At 40.8% G+C, this 14,465-nt stretch overlaps 1 protein-coding gene across 1 annotated transcript in view; it reads left to right on the top strand.

Moving 5' to 3' along the window:
• The window catches only part of LOC116316867 (potassium voltage-gated channel subfamily C member 1-like), a 153,233-nt gene extending 140,275 nt beyond the window's left edge, over positions 1-12,958 (top strand). Inside the window, exons 5-6 of the mRNA XM_039611608.1 lie at positions 6,076-6,199; positions 12,883-12,958. Coding sequence (XP_039467542.1) covers positions 6,076-6,199; positions 12,883-12,958 — 200 coding nt within the window. The remainder of the gene's footprint in view (positions 1-6,075; positions 6,200-12,882) is intronic.
• The last annotated feature ends 1,507 nt before the right edge of the window (positions 12,959-14,465 follow it).

The raw sequence follows: 14,465 nt of genomic DNA, 5'->3' as shown, positions 1-14,465 counted from the left end.
TATTGTATACACCCTCCCAGTGTTCTGAGCACTATGTTTTCTAATAAATACATAAAATGCTTATCAATTACATGTGCGCTCCACATGTTGGGGAGAATGGGGTAACTTGAGCCAGTTTTTAATTGATGATTAAGTCTTTTAAAAAAAAAAAAAAAAACAATAATTATATAAACACTAGATTGTTGTGTTCCCATGGAAATGAAAATTATGTTGTCAACAAGCTGATTTTCATGGTTTTCAAGAGAGAACAGAAAGATGAGCTGGTTTTCCCATCTAGCTATTCCACCAGCTGTGATTGATATTGGAAACTTTGACAACATCTCTCTTTGAGAGATTTCTTAATTCATTGGTTATTCCAGCAAGGCTCTCTTCAAGAATCTTGCCTCAAGTTCATTTTCTGAAACCTCAAAAAGTAACCAATATATTGGTATATTTTAGATTACACCCTAACAGCAATTTGACCACTTGATTCTTCTGGACTTTTATCATACATGCAGTTGTCTTGGCCAACATTTGTGTCACTGTCAGCTGAGCGACTTTCCTCCTTGGTTGTTTGCTATCTACGTTTTCTCCCCCTTTCACAGTTTGTTTTCAAGAGGCTTTTTTGTACACTAAAACTTGAGTCAAGTATAAGTCAAGATTTTTGTTTTGACTATCTTTTGACTGTACATTATATCTTCTTACTTTTGGGAGGGAAATTATGTGCTTTTGTGACACATGACGTGTTGTGCTTGAACAATTTCCAGGTGCCTCACAGGCTGGCTCTCCTGCACTGTGGACATTTCATTGTGAATGTTACAAATGATTGCATTACATTGTTCTACTTTATCATGCCAGAGACATTTTTAATTACTTTCCACATATTTTCACATATTTAGCAATAGGAACACCAAGCACATTTTCTGATGCCATTGCTAAATTACATTGCCAATGACATCTCTTATTATAAAAGACAGCAAGGTGTGATTACTCAGTGATATCACAGCAGGTAAAAAATTAAGATCATTTGATAACCGGCACGATATTATATGTTATAAAACAAGATGGCCTAGCTTCAAAGGCTTTGAAAAACACCACAACGACAAATAGTGGAAGATCTGCAGTGCAAACTGCAGTTAGACTCTCATTATGGAGGCTCAGCATCTTTCAGCTAACCTGTGCTATATGAGTGCTACGGTAGAAGCTGGCACTGAATTTTGATTGTCTTAAAATTTGTAAGCAATACACAACAATAGATTTTGTCTTTCTTCTTCTATTAATAGGTCAGATTTTGGTCATACACACTGCTGCTCATGATCAGAATCATTTGTAAAACAGAAGACAAAAAAGAACAACCTTATGATAGCTGTCTTTATCAGGGAGTCATTTAAATCAATTATATAGCACCAAATCACAACAAGAGTCACCTTGAGGCAATTACAGGTCGCTTTAGGTTATTGATTCCAGTTAATCAGCTCTCTGTTGCTCCTTTGTGTATGAGAGGAGCAGTGCTGCTGTTTTACAGGGGGGTGAAATAATTATTTGATCCCTTGTTGAATATTGAATTTTGGTCACTTACACAGACACGAATAGTCTCATTTTAATGGAGAGAGACAGAATGTCAACCCAAAATCCAGAAAAAACTCATTATATAAAAGTTACAAATTGATTTGCATGCCACTAAGTGAAATAGATATTTAATCCCCAAGCAAAACATAACTATGTACTTTTTTATGTACTGTATTTCTTTTAGTTTGAATGCAACTCTCTATATCCTTAAGATTTCTTGACTGCCACTTGGCAACCTGAAGCGTCAGCCATCTCTCTAGAATTGAGTTCTCAAGACTGACTAGATCACTTAATGACCTGAATATGCTTCTTATTTAGTCCTTTACTTTTTTCTCCACCTTAGAAGTATGTTTTGGGTCACTGTCAGTCTACAAGGCCAATCCAAACCTATTTTCAGTGTTCTGGCAGCAAGATTTCAGTCCATCAGAGCTTAATGTGTTACTAGTGGTGTTCATGGTGACTGCGGTCCCAGTTGCCTTCAGATCATTAACATGAAACTCCACCTTTCTTATGATCATCCTCATCCCCCGAAGCAAGATCTTCCATGGAGCTCGAGACTAAGGGCGATCGATTCACTTTATATTTTATCCACTTCTGAATTTCTGAATGCACTAACAGTTGTCATCATTGCACTAAGCTTCTTGCTGATGGTCTTATAAGCCATCCCAGCCTTGTGCATGTCCCACATACATGTTGTCCCTGACGTCCTTTGATAGGTCTTTGGCCTTGCACATAGCGTGGAGAAGCTGGAATGAAAGGAATTCATTCTCTGGATAGATGTCCTAGTACACATAACAAGTTGAGATCAGGACTACCTACTGACTGATTATTGATTGACTGACTGGCTGACTGATTTTTAGTTGATTTTCTGTCTCCCTCCGTTAAAATGAAACTATCACAAAAACCTGGGGCTGTTCATTTCTTTGTAAGTGAGCAAACTAACAAATTTGCAGACTCAAATAATTATTTCCCCACTATATTTGTTGTAGGAGTTGATGTGTCCCACAGAAAACCTGGTCAGAAGTCAAATACACTCATCATGGGCATGAATGTCATGGTACATTTGGCTTTTTAATGATTTTCTCGTTTTCCAGGGTGGAATGATTGTACAGTATATATCTTTCATAACTTAAAATGACAATAACTGGGTGCATGTACCCAGCTTTTAAGTGTGTCTTCAAATTTTCAATAAGATTGAAGACAGTTCAGTTGAAAAACCCAAAGATTTCCATGTTTTAATCATTTATCTGGTGATTTTATGGGCAGTTAAAAGACCTGGAGATAGTCCAACCATTTATTATTCCACCTATCTTGTCCAATATACCAGTATCACTGGCATCAAAGCAGCTCCAGAAATTGATGCTATGGCTGACAGTTGGTACCGTGTTTTAGGATTGAAATACCTTTGTCTCCTCTGATCAGAGGAGAAGGCAGACTATGCCGGCCACTTGGTTATGGCGTCCATGTATGCACCCTGCTGTTATGTGCTGGATTGTTTCAGTGACATCTTACACAGCCTGCACCTGGGGTCTTTCCTGGTGTGATAGACCCCAGCCTCTATGGATCTTCTACTCAGAGTTTGTTCCTGTGCTGCCATGATTAGTGCCTCTGGACTGTCCTTCAGTCCAGCTTTGTCCAGCCACTGGTAGGACTTCTGGATGTCAGCCACTTCCTCTATCTGCCAGTGGTACATACTGTGCAGGGGCCTGTCCTTCCATGGTGGCTCCTCGTCTTCCCCCTCTTCTTTCTTGGGTTGCTGCTGCCTGAGGTATTCACTAAGCACATGGTCAGTTGTGGCCATCTTTCTGATGTACTCATCAGGATGCTTGTTTTCTCATCCTGGACTGTGGTGCTGACACTCACCAATCCCCGGCATCCTTCCTTTCGCTTACCATACAGCCTCAGGGTGCTGGATTTGAGGTGAAATCCTCCATGAATGGTAAGAAGCTTTCTTGTCTTGATGTCAGTTGCTTCTATCTCCTCCTTTGGCCATCTTATAATCCCAGCAGGGTGCCTGATCACTGGTAGGGCATAGGTGTTGATAGCCCGGATCTTGTTCTTCCCATTCACCTGACCCTTCAGGACTTGTCTGTCCCTCTGCAGGTATTTGGTGATTGCAGGTTTCCTAGCGGCCTCTTTGTGGTTTCCCATTTGCCTGTGGGATCCCCAGGTACTTGTAGCTGTCCTCAGTGTCTTCAGTGTTGCCTTCTGGTAGTGCAATCCAGTCAGTTTTGACTGCCTTCCCTTCAACAATCCCTCTGACTACACTTCTTCAATCTGAACAACATTCCAGTGTCGTTGCTGTAGATCCTCATGGCATGGATGAGTGAATCGATGTCTCGTTCATTCCTGGTATATATCTTGATGTCATCTATATGTCATCTATATAGATGACATCAAGATATATACCAGGTATTCCATAGTCGGTATCCGTAGCCAGTCTTGTTAATGATCTCACTGAGGGGGTTCATTCCTATGCAGAACAGCAGTGGGGACAGAGCATCTTCTTAGTAGATCCCACCCTTCAATGGCGACTTGTACAATTGGCATGAAGTTGGTCTCCAGTGGTGTACGCCACATCCCCTTTGAGCTCCCGATGAACTCTTTTGGGATCTTGATCTTGTATATTTCTAGGCATTCCAGGATTCAGGTATGGGGCATTGAGCCATAGCTTGGTCATTCTGGTCTTGCAATCTCAAGCAACTGTTCTGTCTACCAGCAGCTGGTGTTTTGCCCTTCTGATATACCTATTCCTTTCTGTGGCCCGCTCATGTATTGAGCCATGCGCCTGTTCATCTTAGTTGCTATGATGCCTGACAGGCGCTTCCATGTGGTGCTGAGGCAGGTTATTGGCTGGTAGTTGGATGGGACCAGTCCCTTCTGGGGATCCTTGGGGATCAGGACTGTCCGGTCTTCAGTTATCCATTCTGGGTGTCTCATCTACTAGCAGCTGGTTCATTTGTTCTACTAGGTGCTCATGGAGTGCACTCAGCTTCTTTAGCCAGTAGGTGTGAATGATGGTTACTGGAGCCTGTTCAGGGAGGTTGCTGTGATTGCTATAAGCATTGCCTTTATGGGTTGCAGCTTTCTCCCATATACTCTTTCACTATTGCTCTGTCTCGATCCTTGGTGGCGCTGTTCTTTTATTTAAGTAGAGGAAAAGCCACTGTGTTGATTAAGAATGGTTTATATGCACACAGCCAGCCGGGTTAATAAATTGGTATGGTGGGATTACATTATACGATAATCAATTAGATTACAAATAGGTGAATTATGTGACCCAACACAAAGCCTACGGTGAGCCTGTGGTGAGTCTGTAGAAATTTAGAAATAGTGCTGCCTTTGCACAGTGTGTCCTGAGATCACAGGTATCTCTTAATACTTAAATGTCATTCTCAATACATATCACAGACGAAATTGTTTAGAAAACAAAACAACACTGTATGGGACTGAAAGAAATAATGTTTATTTACTTTGTAAAAGCAAAAAAAAGAAGGAAAAAAATTCATATTAAAAATTTACCTGCCACTTGCATGATTACTTGCAGTGTCAGGAATAGTTAGAGTTCATCAGCAAATATTGACACATTAACTCACAGTACTACTACTAATAATAATAGTGAACATGGTGAACTATAGAATATCCAAAATGTCATTATTCATGCATCCATCCATTTTTTCTGCTTATCTGGGGCCTGGTTGCCTAACCCAGGATGCCTAGACCTCCCACTCCCCATCCAGCTTGTTGAGCTTGTCCAGTGGAACATTGCATTCCCAGGCCAGCCAAGAGATGTAATCTCTGTGTAGTGTTCCACTACCACAATTAAAATCACCTTTTTCCTCCTGTATCTGACATTCGACTAACGGCCAAACTCTCCTCTCTAGTACCCTAGCATAGATCTTTCCAGAGAGGCTAAGGAGTGTGATCCCCCTGTATTGGAGCACATCCTCTTGTACCCCTTCTTAAACATGGGGACCCCACCCTGACCTGCTAGTCCAGACGCAGCACCACAGATCTCCACACAACGTTGTAGAGGTGTGTCAACTGGGACAGCCCTACAACATCCAGAACCTTTAGGAAGTTGGTGTTTAATTGCCTCAGAGACCTTGCTACTTGTGATGGACGAGTCATCCACCTCGTGTCTAGGCTCTGCTTCCTCTACGGAAGATGTGTCAGTAGGACAAAGGAGGTCCTCGACGTATTCTTCCACAGTCCAACTATGTCCTCAGGTGAAGTCAGCAACATCCCACCCACACTAAAAACCACATGAATAGCACAATGCTTTCCCCTCCTGAGTCGTCTGACGGTTTGCCAGAATCCCTTTGATGCAGTTTCATGGCCTCACCAAACTCACCAAACTCCTCCCACACCCTAATTTTTGCGTCAGCTACCTCACAGGCCACATTCTGCTTGGTCTGTCGGTACCCATCAGCTGCTTCTGAAGTTCCAGAAGCTAACCAAGTTAAATAGGACTCCTTCTTCAGCTTGATTGTGTCCTTCACCTCCTGTGTCCACCATCTGTTTCAGGGCTTACCACCATGACAGGCACCAACCACTTTGCAGCTACAGCTCCTTCCGGCAGCCTCAGCAATGGAGGTGCAGACTCAATGTCCCCAACCTCCCTCAGAATGCTGTTGAAGTTCTGCTGGAGGTGGGAGTTAAAACTCGAACGTGTATTAAATGTATTGCAAGCTTGTGATTGGAATGCCTAGCAAAAGCTTGCAATACATTTAGGGGTTCTGGGTCTGTCCAGCATCTTTTCCCACAACTTGATCCAACTCAATACCACTTGGTGATCAGTTGACAGCTCAGCTCCTCTCTTCAACTAATGTGTCCAAAATGCAGACCCAATGATAAGATTACAAAGAGATCATTGACCTGCGACCTAGGGTTTCTGGTCCCACGTGCGCTTATAGACATCCTTATTTTCAAACATGGTGTTAATTAAAAAACTGTTATTTGTACATATGACTGTGTAAGTTCTCAGTCATCCAGGTCATGGTAATCTGAGGAGCTTGGAAAGAAAAGTGTCTGCACTTCTTTAAGTTTCTTGAAGACGCTTCACCTCTCATCTGAGAAGTTTCTTCAGTTCTAAGACAAAATGGTGGAGAGAACAAGGTATTTAAGCCCTAGTGGAAGTTATCCCTTAAGAAGGTAATTGACCCACTATTGATCATGTTTCTTGTCACATGAGCCAATGTGTGGAAAACGGTGTGGGTCATTAACAGCACAGGTTTCAGGTGAAGGCACCTGAAACCTGACTAGGAGGCCATTCCTCCTAGTCATGTCCCTCCAGGTCTCGCGGTCATTGCCCAATGTGAGCACTGAAGTCACCCACAAGGACAACAAAGTCACCCGATACAGCATGCTCAAGCACCCCACACAGCAACTCCACAGATTCTCACCAATGGAAACTCCAGACTGGAACAAAGTCCAGCCACTCTCCAGGAGACTGTTTTCAGAAACTGAGCTGTGCGTTGAGTTGACCCCAACTACATCTAGTCATTATACCTCACACGCTAGCTCAGACTCGAAGGAGTCCCAGCTTTGATAACCAGCCTCGATAGCTAGCCACCAGACACAATGCACCTGGTCCCTATGGCGTCTCCTTTGGGTGGTGGGCCTACCAGAGGGCATGGCCATGTAGCTTCTTCAGGTTGTGCTCAGATGGGATCACTGGGGCACACAAAACCCTCCACCATGGTAAGGCGGTGATTCACAGAGGTGAAAATTCAATGTCTCTCCACATAAATATTAAATTCATTAAAAGTAAGTGTGCCAAAGGTTGTGTCCTTATACACCTCTGAACTCCTTTCAACACAGCTTCTATTTTAGATTGCGCCACAGAATTTTGTGCTGATCACTCCAACCTTGATCTGAAACTTCACTACAGACATAAAAGCAAACATCTAGTTCTGTAACCTCATTTTCATGGCCAGAGACATTACTGCTAACTCATACCAATGTGATCTTATGTCATCACCCAACACACTTGCCAGACTGCTTGTGATGTTGTTTTTTTTATTCAAAATTAACTTCAGCTAGAACGGTTTAGACACACTTTAAAAAGAAACCATCAAATAACATAGATGGGATCAGCTTAAAACTGGCAGTATACTTTGACCCTGAACTCACAAAGGATTTTGCCCTCTGTCTGTCTTTCTCTCTAATTGACGGATTCACAGTTAACAGCAGTTTATTGCCAGTAGATTGGCTAAAACCCCTGGAAACTGAGATCCAGATGTTTTTTAAACACAGTGGTGGACTATACGTATATTTGATTGTGGTCAGCTTCAGATGATTTACCTAACTGAGCTGCTCCGAATTTCCCAAAATCATCAAACAGCTAAGCCTTGCAGTGAGTTTTGTTCCTGAATACAATGTGTTAGCACCTGTGTACTGCAAAGCATGCGCACATATACAAATGCTGTGTGTTTGCGTCAAAGGGCCTTGTCTACTTCCACTGGACTAATTCCCTCTGTAGGTATAGATATTTTGGCCAATGACAGTTAATTTTTGTAACACATATTCCTGTTTTGTCTTGTCTGTGTCTGTCTGTGTCTGTCTGTCCATCTGTTTGTCTCTCCATTCATCTGTCTGTTTTTTTGTTTTCCCAAAACTCCTCCTTTGGTCTATAAAATGTTCCCTATTTTCTGATGTTTTCCTTTTATACTATTATTTGTTTCATTTACAAATTCTTGTCACTGTAAAAATTGGTTGATATGTTCTATATATGATGTGCAATGCTCTCATAACATTTATTAATATAAATCTTGGCAATATTTTCTATCATTCCACCTATCTGCCTCATCATAAAAATGCTCATGTTTTCATACCTTATTATGACTGACCCTTCATAACCTTTTACCTGTGCATGCCATTCTCATGCAGCCACAGGTTATGAGAAGTCACGTAGCCTCAATAACATCTCTGGAATGACAGGCGCCCCACTGCGCCTCACTCCCATCACTAATTCTACCTTTGAACCCTTTGAGCCGCCTGGCCTCAGGCGATGTCATTCCCCCATCCCTTCAATCTTGTAGCATAGCCCACAGATAGCCACCAAATTTAACAACAACAGCAGCAACAGTAACATTTAGAAATATTTCTTTGTCTGATTATTCATTTTGTTTTTTGCATGGAAAAAAAAGCCTACACACAGAAGGAATTACAGTTTGTCCAGGCCGCTCTGTCATTCTGCATTCATGCCTTGTGTTTTGTTCTTCATCTGAAACAACAATGAATGCAAGTTCATGGAGCCCCTGGAGGCCCCATTTAATAATTTCAAGAAAGATTAGCTGAACCTTACTGAAATAAATGTGGCAAATTTGCCTTACTAACATGAAAAGAGTTTAGCTTACAGTAGAATAATAGAAGAGTTAGTTTACCTCTAGTTTTTCCTGTGCTACGCCTTGCCTGTATTTCAACTGCACTTGTACATCAACGCTTTAACCTTGGTACCCAAGAGGAGTTACAAATCTTCTAATATGAAGCCTAAGAATGCATACAGTGACACACTGACACCAACATATTACAGCAGCATGTGTGTTTTTACTCCAGAATAAGAGAATACACTAGCCTATAAGAAGCAAACACATTTTGTAGAAACAAACACATTTTGTATTTAAATGCCCCTTACTCTAGCTCCTCTGCAACTTAACTTGAAAGTCATGTTTGCTGTAGAAGGTGATGTGCTAAAACATCATCAAACATTTAATATAGCTGAAAAGAGACAGTCTCCCATATATGTCAACTTCAACACCAGCTTCTGAGCCCTTGTGCCCTTTCTCCTGCTTCCTGGTAATTAATATAGAAGGACCTGTTAGTATGGTGGTCAAAGTATTGTGGTTTTTCATTTGTCCCTACCAGTAAGGAGTTATAATGTACAGATGTAATGTATTTTTCCATAACGGAATTGTACATTATGCTGATTTAACCATGCAAGCACTATTGTGCAGTAAAGCTAGTTACAAACTCATTATACATAATAAATGTAGGACAAACTTTATAGAATATCAAGTTTTTACACAGCTAAAAGTACAAAGCAGCAGGGCCAAGGGTTAGGGATAAGTGCTCCCTGTGATCTGAAATTTTACACACACACATATATAGATATATATAAATATATCATTGGGCAATATGATCTTATTACTTCTGCTTGAGCCATCAGAGATGAACACTTTCTTGTTTCTTTGTCTTTGTTAATTACTTTCAAAAAGAACACTACAAAGAAAGCTTCTTTGGGTTTTTTTCACCAGACTGGGGTCAACAAATTGACAGGACTGTAAGCTAATTGTCCCCTTGCATCACCACAAAATGCATGCTCTTATGTTTATTTGTGGATAAAAAGAAACACATTGAAGCAGTGACTTTTAGTTTGTAAGGGTTAACCCTGACTACAGTGAAGACATGAACTTACTGGAAGAAAGGAAAGCAATCAGCAAATCTTCCAAAAAGCTGTTTCTTTCCTTTCTGTGTACGTGGAAAAATGTCCTGCGATAAACTAGCCACCTTTCCGGGGTATTCCCTGCCTCTCTCCCTGTGACAGCTGGAAAAGACTCCAGCACCCCTGATGCTTAGGAAAATAGCTGGATGGATTTATCTATAAAAGCTCCAGACATTGCAGCTGCGCCTGAGTGTTTGAGGCATAGTTTTCTTTAGGCTTATGTTCACCACACCACCACCATCACTGCTGCTGCACCATCACTACTATCACTGACTCTAATGTGGCCAGTGGCAATATTTTTAGTTTTCTCCCCATTTCGCTTCTTGTTCTTTCCCTGTTTTTGCCTGTCTTTTACTCCTGAACCCCATCCTACCCTTCTTCTCCTGTCCTTCCATCTCTTCTTTGTTTTTGGCTGCGGCTGCTCAGTAGGAGGTACAGTGAACGGCTACTGGAGTGACAGCCCATGGTAGAAGAAAAGCAGATGCCAAAAACCACACAGGAAGAAGACAGCAAAAAAAGGACGGACAGAGAAAAAACACAATCTAGACAAATAAGACAGCAGAGGATGTTTCTGTCCGCATCAGTGTTTTTATGTGCATGTGTGCCCAGACCTGCAGCTACCTCTGTACTAAAGCCAATAAATTCAGCAAGGAAGAACATATCTCCCTTCACATGTTCTTCCTGATTCCTGATGAAGATTTTTGTGGAAAAATGTATTTGACTGCATTTGGAAAAAGACGGTCTGTTGGTTAAGTTGTATCTTTTTGATTCCCTTGTGCTCAACTCTTGCTCTCTCCTTTTTTCTCTCCCAGCAGAAAGTAGAATAGAATTTTTCATTTGTTTAAACATCAAAGAAAAATCAAAATGATGCAAATTTGCTTTAAAATTCAGAGAGTGTTTAGAAAATTGCACCAAAATAAGTGTACAGTGGGAGGTATGTCCTTCCTGTTACTTTTTTACATTCAGACTGTGAGTTACAGAAGGTGAGAGCACTGCTTCTAGACATTTGTTTTTGAATGTTTAAGTATGTTTTTTTTAAACAAATATCTTGTTTATGTTTAAATGTGTGTTCACTTTCTTGCCACAGCAGTCTATAGTCTGGCTGCTAAGTTTGGAACTATAGCTAGAAAGTCTGAGCTTACCTTAGACTGGAAAGGAAAATAACAACTCCCAGTTTCATTACCTAATATAGTGTGGGAACATGGTGACAGCTTGTTATTATTTTCAGGTTAATTTTCAGGTTTGTTAGAGGTGTTAGTGGATTTGTCTGTCTGTATAGGGCTAACTGCATCACAGTTTTGAATATTTATGCTAAGCTAACTTCATTTATCACCTGCTGGCTGTTTTTCAGGCACAACTGCTCAAGCTGCTGTTGGCAAGAAAGTGATGTACAGATTTGTCCAAAGTGTGTAGCTATTCTTATGTGTGTTTTATGTCAGGCAAGGTTTTCTATTGTTCTCGTTTATCCTGATGCTCAAACCCTCTGTGGTGCAGTAATGAATAACTTGGATATTTCCGTCCACTGGGGGATTCGTGAAAACCAGGAACACATTTACACACCTCATTCCATCCTCTCCTTTTCCCAGCATCCATTTGTTCAGAGGGCATCTGTCACTTTTCCCCTTTGGTTTGTTTTGTTGTGACAGTGTATATATGTAAAGTTTGTCTTGTAGATAAACCTGCATGGGTTTCTGTCACAATCAATAAGGATACTGATATGATCAATAATTTGATAAAGTTTTAGTCTCAAGCCTAATGGCACTGTCTAGATTACCACGCGTGTGTGGATGTATATGTTGAGGTACTTACATATGCACTAACAAAAGCATGCAACACAAAAAATGGTCACCTCTTTGAATGCAGGAAGAGGTCGATGGACATTATGCATGACTAAATGCTACGATGATACTGGTCAGACCAGACCAAGTTAGGTACTGTAACAGGGAAGGGTGAGGGTGGGAAAGTTTATTTTTGCAGGATGGGGAGGGGTTTTGTTTCTAGTAGGTCTTCTACTGCTGCTTTCTTATCACTCTTGAGAGACTTACAAGGTAAACATTAACAATTGTAGCTTTTTCTTCTTTTTTTAGCTTCTCCCTTCACAAAGAGCTGTTCTGAAAGCTGTGTACTTATCAGATATATGCAAAAAAAAGTAACACTAACTGTGAACTAATACTAAAAAATCCAGCTTCTTCCATCAGTGTTTCAGCTCCATTTTTCCCCGTTCATGTTTTCTTTCATTTGCACCTTAATTTTGTGTCCACGTCATGTGTCATTTCCATCTGCCCTTTCCTGTTCTGTAAACTGTAATATGTCCAAAAGACACATGTCTCTGTAATGCAATAATTCGCTGCACCTTCTGAACAAAGAGCAATTCCTAATTATCCATGTTTCCTTCAGCAGCATACAAACAATTTCCTTCTTTTGATGTCCCAGTGACCTGATGTCCCTTCTTTCTTTTCCCAGTAAAGAGGAAAAGAAAGTCCATGAAGCCATTCCTGTCATAGAATCCATAAATATATGGATTTGATTGGTCAAAAGGGCCACATCTACAGTCAGTCGGAATCAATACATGACTAACACATGCAAGAATCCTATCAATCTAATTTAGCCAAGATGACAAATTTTTAAAAATGATGAAGATTTATACTGATCTTAGGAAAGTAGTTTATTGTATCTTGTAATGTATAGAAGCCCTTTGTTTTTCTGGATGAACCACACACTTTTTGATTGCTTCGTTTTAAAAGTCTCAAGATTTGTGAATTCCTAGTGAGAACCATTATTGCTGGAGCAACGCTCAAAAGTTAGAGCTTGAAGAGTGTTTCATGTGAATTGTCACTGGCTTTTTCTATGTGTCATGTTTGTGATCTGTGTTTCCTCCATCTACTCAGGTATAGCTCTCTTAACCTGTGCCCATCTGTATCTGGTCACCCATGCTTTCTCAGATATGACAAACTGAAGGACTAGAGAAAAACACTGAAAAAGGTTTTCTGTGAATGCCATGTGCTCTGTTTTAGGGTTCCTTCTACAAAACTGCTGTCCTTGCTTTGTTTTTCCGAATGTGCTCCCTGTCTTCTCCTTGTATTTCTCCTCACCTTTCTTCTCTGTCCCAGTAACTGTATCTCACTTTCTATGGGACACCATCCATCCATTCTTCAAGCCAGAAAACTCAAGCCAAAAAGGAAAAGGTGTAAATTAGAGCACCATCGCATTGGAAAAACAAAAACTATTGGCCTGACAGTGGACTTCGCTGAGGATGAAGATAGGAATGGACAATAAAAGAATAAACAAGAGGGTAATGATATGTTGTAAACAGATGCAGATGAACAAATGTGCTAAAAACTCGTGTTCTGAGTGGATTGTCAGCTGAGCAGCATCAAAGAGAGGAGATGGAGGAGGAAAAGTTGGGGCAACACAGAAAGTGTTGGAGGAGGAAAGAAAGAAGCACAAATCGCTTCTCCATGTAAGAATGTGTCCCTCACTATTGCTGTCTTGCATTGTTTGCTTCTTGTGTGTACTTCCACATACTGTGTTTCGGTGTGACATTGTGTTATCTTCTTTGTTTTTATATTGTGTTGTTCTCATCTTTCTTTTTCATAGCCTTTGTGAGCACCACACCTGGGTCAAAGAGCGTTCGTGAACACTAACTATGGCTTATCCCACACAGGTGCAGGTGACTTATAGTTTGTCATTTGGCCAAACTGCAGTCAAATTAATAAATAAGGCAAACACTGCATGTCTGATGGTTAAAGTGGGATTAATTTTTAAAAATTCCAAAAGTACTGTTATTTGGCCAAGGTCTGGTCTGTGCTTTGCGGGACACATCAGCTGAGATGTTCTGCTTTCAGTTCTTAGTCTGAATTCCAATCCAGTCCTGATTGGCTGCAGTCCTCTGCTTTGAGCGCTGAATCTCTTCAATTTCACTTTCAGTCTCTGAGCTCAGTGTCTCACAAGCTTCTTGTCTGTCGTATAAGTATTTGTTCCATCAGAGGTGTAAATAGTCCCCTCAAAGACCTCTGCATATTGTTACATATCTGTGTGTATATGGCTCACGGAAAGAAATATGTGTGACATTCATGCTCTGTGGTATCAGTGTCCTTGCATGTTGGCTGGACTCTGTAAGCTTTGTGGTGAAATCTTTTTTTCTCCTTTGCTTTTCAGTGTGTTTGGACTATTATTTCCTTGCCTTGATGTGTCAGGTTTCAGTTTCCATAATGTACAAACAACTTTTTTATAGCGAACACTGGAGATCAAACATAAACAAACGAGGCTTTCTCTATTGTCTAACATAGATAATAGGTAATGCTAAAGGAACTCTCACAGTGACTACACTACACTAAAAAATCTGCAGCACAGGGGCAAAAACAATACAGAGCAAAAAGGAATGCAGATCCACAGAGAATGGAAAAATAAATTCCAAGCGAATGTGTGAGGTCGAAAAGGGACACCGAGGCAAGGAAAAAGAAAAAAGCGA

Source organism: Oreochromis aureus, linkage group 4, assembly GCF_013358895.1.
Source record: "Oreochromis aureus strain Israel breed Guangdong linkage group 4, ZZ_aureus, whole genome shotgun sequence".
Taxonomy (NCBI): domain Eukaryota; kingdom Metazoa; phylum Chordata; class Actinopteri; order Cichliformes; family Cichlidae; genus Oreochromis; species Oreochromis aureus.
The sequence above is the reverse complement of the archived record's forward strand: the minus strand, read 5'-3'. Positions and strand labels throughout refer to the sequence as shown.